The sequence below is a fragment of the Salmo salar genome, chromosome ssa03, assembly GCF_905237065.1.
Source record: "Salmo salar chromosome ssa03, Ssal_v3.1, whole genome shotgun sequence".
NCBI lineage: Eukaryota > Metazoa > Chordata > Actinopteri > Salmoniformes > Salmonidae > Salmo > Salmo salar.
Genome location: NC_059444.1, coordinates 70,947,016 through 70,954,170, shown reverse-complemented (window position 1 = coordinate 70,954,170; position 7,155 = coordinate 70,947,016). Strand labels below are relative to the sequence as shown.

Below are 7,155 nucleotides of genomic sequence, written 5' to 3'. Positions count from 1 at the left end.
CATCTGTTACACCTACAGGGGGAGAAACATAGTACCCCATTCTGAATGGGCCATGTTTGAAATGCAACACCACCATCTAGTGACTGAATGAATAACTGCATTATATTCAGGAGGCTCCTGCAAAGAGTATTTTTGCAAAGTATTTTTGTAACACACTCGCACGTACATGCGCGTACACGCACCTAATTATTTTAATTCAGACTCCTATTGGCTATTTAAATTCAGCAGAATTTCTAATACTAAGGCAAATTAACAGAAAATGTATGACTTGGGTTGGCATTATGAGTTGAGGGTTAAGGGGCACCCCTAACATGATCAGTGAAAACAGAAATTATTACCAGACTTATTAAGAAAGTACTATTTATTAAAGGTTAATATCACGACAACATGCACAATACAAAGATTGGTGACATTGTCCTATCCTGAAGACCTCGTTTAAATAAATAGTTTGAAGAATACAGCCTTCAGTTGAAATGGTTAGTATATCAAAAGAAGATTACAAATGTGTGAAGACCACACCCCAACAATTGTATTTTCTTGTATGCCTTCATGGAGTGAGGAAAACATAAACCACTGTTACAGGAGTCTGTAGCCTGGCTCCAGCTCATGTCAAATGTGAGATACAATTATCAAAGCAATCCAGTGGCCCATCCTCCCATAAATTGTCAAATGTCATTAACATTTAAGAAACCCTGTGGATGAGGGTCATTTCTCACCTATCAAGGCACAATGCCTTGTCTTCCTTCAAGGCTTCCGATTAATCATGTCAGTAATGTTTGCATATGAACATTTTTCCAAATCCAGGGTCCAGATAGCCTCAAATAGTGTTTAAGGCATATAGAAACCATCAGCATAAACAGCTGAATACAAGCACTTAAAACCACCTAAGTGGTTGCTGGTCCTAGTCTAGTCAATTTGACCGTAAATCAGTAAGTATTGTAAATCTAGTTGAAGAATAAACATGTCTGGACAATGCCTAGCTACTTGATCTGTATGAGAGGCAAATCACACTCAAATGTTGTGTCTCCAGAATTCTCACCAAAAATATATCTTGTTGTATTTGTTTAAACAATACACTACCACATAGGGTTACATCATGACACAACTGCACTTTCAAACACGGTGCATCTGCGTGGCAAGATTTCAACAAGTAGGGAGCAATGATTACCACTCTGTGTATAATTAACAGATGCACCAGAATAACCATCCTTCTCTGCAAACCGGACACGTTAGCTTTCTTTGGGGTAACGCCTTTGTTGATTCATTTGAGTAAAACATTTAAAGCATGGTCTGCAGAGTATGATTAGAGTGGGGAGTTCAGTTGAAGTGCTGTGTAGCTAAACTCCTCTCTAGGGAGCAGAAAGACAGTAGACGTTGTGGTTTCTTTTCAGTTACATCAGATAAACACATTTTCCTTCTGTGGGTAGCAGAGCCTAACTACTGATCCCATGCAGGTGCGTAAAATGAGATTGTGGTGTGTGTATGCACACTGCATGTAACAAAGGAAAATATCTAGCATTTCATCGGCCTACACTTAGAACACCAACTGCTAAATACTCGATCTGGAGTTTTTTTGTGGTCAAGGAAAAACAATATCAGGCAGTTAGTTCATTGTTGGGTTTCCTTTGCCTCCACCCTTCCCAGAGTAGTGAAATCCCTGAGTGCTTGCCCTCAGCGCTCATAATGGCACAAAGAGGCCCCTCACTCTGGCTGGGGTAGGGGAGGAGTCACATCAGGTGTGGTGTCCATCATCATCCTGCCATAACTATACCGGAAATTATTCACTGGGCTCGTCCATAATAACCACCAGTTTTGACAGTACACCCGCCAGTGAATGCCCTAGTGGGGTTGTGGGAGCACAGACCTGAAGGGAGAGGAGTAACCTCGGCCAGTAACCGGTCTTATCTGAGCACTAGGGGAGAACAGAGAGAGTGTATCTTCTTCCCTCCTACTCCAGCATGGGTGAAATACTTCACTGATAGACTGACTGCACTGAGGAATTCAACTTATTTTCAACTGATGAGAACTTGGTCCTCAACGCAACACCGGGTTTGCCTTGCAAACTTCTTTGTTAATGTTATAGCTTCGAGAGACAGAGCTCTTCCAGTAATTACAACATTTTCAAATCGGAAAAATGTTGCCTAAGGAAATGTTGCTATTATTTGTCCTTTCATATAAGACTACGGTGCTTTACACTAATGTGAATTGGCAAATTGATTGTAATGGTCACGTCATCTTATACTCAAGGGAGAGAAAAAAAAACCAGTACTTCCAAGCTTGCCATTCCAGAAGAACTTCGCAAGAATATTGAATACAAAACAAGAGCTGGATTAAACTAGAGGTAGCTACATTATAATGACATCCCTAAGAGTTGCATTACTACTTTGTAATCAAACAAGCTACCAATCTAGTTTACACCTGGCCCTGAATAGTTCCCTTAAGACAAAGCTTTCCTCCAGTTGATTAGCATGTTTTGTTGCGTGTGTACAATATATCAAAAGTACATTGTTTTACTAACAGAGCAAAGCAAAAGAGTAAGTCTGCAGATTTCAGATGAATACATTGTAGAGAAGGGGAAACTTTGCATCACTGCAGTAAACCTATGTGCATTAACACTGCTCTAACTTATCTACTTCATTCAATACCCCACTTAAGGCCTCTGCTGTCTACTTTGCAGCCCCTTTGCTAGGCAGTTCAATTACCGGTTTTCAGTCAATAATTATGTATGTTGAAGAAGCCCACACTGGTTGGGGACTCCTTGACTGTGACAGTGACAAGGTTGGCAGTGACGTCAGTAACAAACACATGCTCGATCAGGCTGTGAGTGGGCTTCCAGTCCTGGCCGGTCTGGACTGAGATGGACAAGTCCTGACTGTTACTTGGGTAGGGGGAATCCTGGTCAGAGTCTGAGGTGCTCTCCTCACCGGTGCTCATCTCACTCAGGAGGACCTTGGCCTGCTTGCCACTGTCTTTGGAGGCAGATCTCTCCCGCTTGCCCAGGATGTCTCTGGCCTCTACGGAGGGGTTCTGGACAATGCTCTTCTCAACCCTCCCTTGGGCCCTTGTTGTAGTCAGCCTCTCAGGCCTCTCGGCCATGACACCCACTTCACTGGTCTCCTCAGCTTTGACCTTATCAACTCCAGGATGGTTCTTTCTGGGCTGTTGTCCACCAGGCGTGGCAGGACTCTGTACAGGATTTTTCTCTTGACCATACTGACCAACTGTGTCTTTCCGTGCTGGGTTGGTGGTGCTTCGCAGGTTGGACACTGGTGCGGTGCCATTGCCTGGAGTATCGTTGCCCGGTGTTGATTTGTTCACACTCTGTAGGTTTAGTGCCTGAAGGCTTGCAGCTTGGTTGGCAGGGCCTTTAGGAGTGGAGAAGGGGGCAGCAGGTTTGTTATTGGGTACCTGCTGCAGTGGTGTTTGCCCAGGGGCATCTGGTTTCTTCTGCCCGTTGTGGGAACCCAGCTGTGGCTGAAAAGCTCCTTGTGGATTGCCATTGCTGGTTGAGAGTTTGGAGTTATGCAAATTCAACGCTGCTACTCCAGGAGATTTGCTTGCAGTCGTTTTTAAGTCCAAACCTGCTCCACTGTCCACATCAGAGACCGACAGTTTGAAGTCAGAAGCTTGACTCTTGCTCTGGTTGGATCTCTGGTTGAAAGAGAGAGAAGCTGAGTTATTTGACCGGCCAGAGCCTGCAGTGTTCATGGAGTTTTTAGTAGTCCCACCCTGGGCCAGGGAACATCTGCCCTGGACACTCAGAGGGCCTCTACTGTTCAACCCCATGAAGGTGAAGCTGGCTGGGTGAAAGGGTTTCTTGATTCCACCTCGGAGGTCTGCAGGGAGAGTCTTTGGCAACTGTCTTTATGATCTTGCGCTGGCCCTTGTTCTGTTGAATGGCCTTCATTTCTGCAGGCAGTGCTTTCCTGCCTCGCTTCTTCCTCGGGGGCTCCGGCTTGGCCACAACAATCTGTGCTTTCTTCTGAGGGACAGGGTGGAGCTCCCGTGTTCTGGGACCTGGCTTTGCCTTTCTATCGTTGTTATCATCGTCGTCATCATCCGATGAGGAGGAAGAGGAAGAAGATGACGATGATGAGCCAGACGAAGATGACGATGACGAAGAGCTGCTTGACTTTGACACTTCAGGCACAGTTTCCTGAAATAAGGAAGAGAGAAGTCATATTACATTATATTTATGACATTTTGGTAGAAAATACTTTTCAATATTTGTAAAGGTCTTGAGGAAAGCATACCACAACTTTTCGAGGTCTCCCCCTCGGCCTTTTCCCTCTCTTGCAGATCAGAATTTCCTTTTCTTGTTCACTGTAAAAACAAAATATTGGAAACATTCTTCAGCAATAGTTATGGTAGAAGTAGAGCAGGAGTCAAGGATTCAGAGCAAGCACTGTTGAGTGTTTTGGAAACCATCTGAGGAGAGGGTAATCTATCACTAAACATATACACTGTGATCTAAGACTTGTAGCCTTCTTCTTGACAGAGACATATGGACTGTGTGTTCATGGCGAGACAGAATTTTTACAAGTAACATCTCGTGAAGTATTGTCTGGTCTTGCAACGCCCAATGCTTGGCAAAAACAAATCAGAGGTTGCAATAAAAATCCCCAGATGCTCATCTGAAAACATTAGATACGCTTTCACTTTTGGAAATTCGGTTCCTGTTTTTGTGCCACCCCCTCATTTTCTGCTGTATATGCGTTTAAATCAGTTATCCTGATTTAAATGCAAAGGAAAGCATACATTTGAAATGAAATATTTTCCCTGCTTCAGTTTTAAGATTAACTGGCATTTATGACTCCTTTTAATTTTACAAATGCATTATTTAATCCCTTACCAATACAAAATAATGTATTTTTATATCAAATGTATATTGAACAGAATGACCATCAAATAAAACTTGAAGGGTTGGGAAAACCTAAACTCATATCGATGTGTTTACAGCCTGAAAACACAGATTGTATGCCTATCTGTGGGCTCCACATTGGCTTGAATGGGGCACTATTAACCCCTGCTGGAGCATTTCAGAGGGCATTGTTTGGATATAGCTCACTCAGTGAGGTCCTGGGCAAATAGAAACTCACCTCTTGTTAAATGCAGCCAATAATCTTGGGTCAAGGATGTTCGCTTGGGGCTCCCAGCTATTGTGCCTGAAGCAAAAGGAAAATATGTCAATCAAAATACTAAAATCACTTAAAATGTCCACATTGCAGTACTTTTTGGTAAAAGTTGATGATACAAGTTAGCACCATAGTGTACCACTAATGAAATGTAGGCCTAGTGTAACCTAACCTAGTGACCTAATATAACCTATACCCTACCCTAGTGACTGTAGAGATAAGAGGCCTAGTGTAACCTAACATAGTGATTAGAGAAAGGAGGCCTAGTGTAGAGATAGGAGGCATATGCAAAGAGCTGTGAGTGGGAGGCTTAACCACATAGCAAAGGGGAAGATAAGGAGAGAAGTTTATTTAAAGCCAAGTGTGTAGGATCTGCCGCCTTCACAAGAATCAGAGAATCTCAAGAAGGCCAATACTGAGTTAATGTAGAAAGAGATCTCGAATTGGCAAGCACATTATAATTTCCACCAGCTACGTCTTACCTGTTTATATCACAAGTAAATAACTTGACCAAGTCGATGGCGCTGGCAGAATCCGACAGCAATGTGAGGATTTGGGTTAAGAACGGGGTGTGAGCGACAGGCAGAATGCCCATTGATGATGGGATTAATAGCAACAATGAAACAGAAGGGACAAGGGAAAGGGCAACTGTGACAAGGACGCGCTGGCAGCTGGAGCGCTCGAAAGGGGGGAAAAGACTGATTTACGAAAATTCTATGTATACTACCGAGTCACGTTAGGCAATAAATAAACTGTATCACATTATCATATACATTTAAACAACCATCACAAAAATTAGGCAAGTGTACCAACTGGACACTGTAGTTTGTGGGATGTGAGAGAGACTCGGCATACGTTTCCCAACCCAAACTTCTACCAACTCCCGCTTGTAATTTATTTATCAATAAAGCATATAATAAAGCTAGATTGATAAACCATTAGCTAGAGCTCCAGTAAGCGAGTGATCAAATATGAGTTTCTATAGCCTAGTTTGTGTGGCCTAATTACTGAGAAAATGTCAAACAGACAAACCAGCAGATATTGAATACGAGAAACCAAAAACCTAAACGATCTGTTTGTTTTGCATAACTAACTAGGTTAATTTCCAAACCTTAAAACCAACAATAATAATAGTAGTAGGAGGCAAGCGTAAAACCACAATTTTTCGTTTTCACGTGCAGCATGTTTTCGAGCGAATTTAGGGAATGTATGAATCCTTTACACAACAGTGAAGCAAAAAGCGACACGTTGTTGTTGTTTTCATTGTTTGAGGCTGAACTCGCAGCTGCAGCACCACTTGTACTTACTTGGATGACCATCCCCTCCACTTCACAAGAAACTCTAACTTCCCCTGCGAAAATAGAGAAGGGAAATGTTACCAAACTGTGGGCAGAAAATATTTTGGGATATGAGAAAATTATATTTTACAACATCTAACCTTTCTTAATCGTTTGTTCAGGATGCATTCAGCGTCGAAAACCTGTTCTCCTACGGCGCTCAATTCCTCCATGTTCGCTGTTGCCTACTCTAGTATTTTATGAAAAGAATGGAAAAGAGGGCGGTAAGAAAACGCATTCTCGAAGCTTGTCCCTTGGCAGATACCGTCCCTGTAAACGTCACACCTCGACGTGTGACCAATCAAATCGTTTTCACATATTGCGGTCAAAAATGTTATATTATATTGACAAGATAATCGAGTGACCGCTCAAGCAATGGAACTACATCCTCAAAGATGGAAGGCAGGAGGGAGGAGGCCAGATCAGGTGAGAACATTCTTGCCAATGAAAGGGCAGATACGTGTCTGAACAACAATATAAAGTAGTTTTTTTGTTTTTGTTTCCGAAATGCCACGTGCGTCCACATATATCAGCAAATTCCTAACAACATAACCATTATGAAACTTATTACAGATCAAATAAGCCTCATGTAACAAATTAGCAATTACATTTTTTGTTGACCAAATTGGACACTCATTGACCTCCATGCAAAAATACCTCACTTCGTGGCCTGTTTCGTGGAC

The 7,155-nt window shown here is 42.5% G+C and overlaps 1 protein-coding gene across 1 annotated transcript; it reads right to left on the bottom strand.

Annotated features, from left to right (window-relative positions):
• Positions 1–343: 343 nt before the first annotated feature.
• On the bottom strand, positions 344–6,725 carry LOC106606958 (chromobox protein homolog 2). Its single transcript, XM_014203456.2, is given in 6 exon segments — positions 344–3,843; positions 3,845–4,156; positions 4,254–4,323; positions 5,100–5,165; positions 6,443–6,486; positions 6,574–6,725. Coding segments are annotated over 6 exon segments (1,695 nt in total). The 5' UTR covers positions 6,646–6,725; the 3' UTR covers positions 344–2,712.
• Positions 6,726–7,155: the final 430 nt, after the last annotated feature.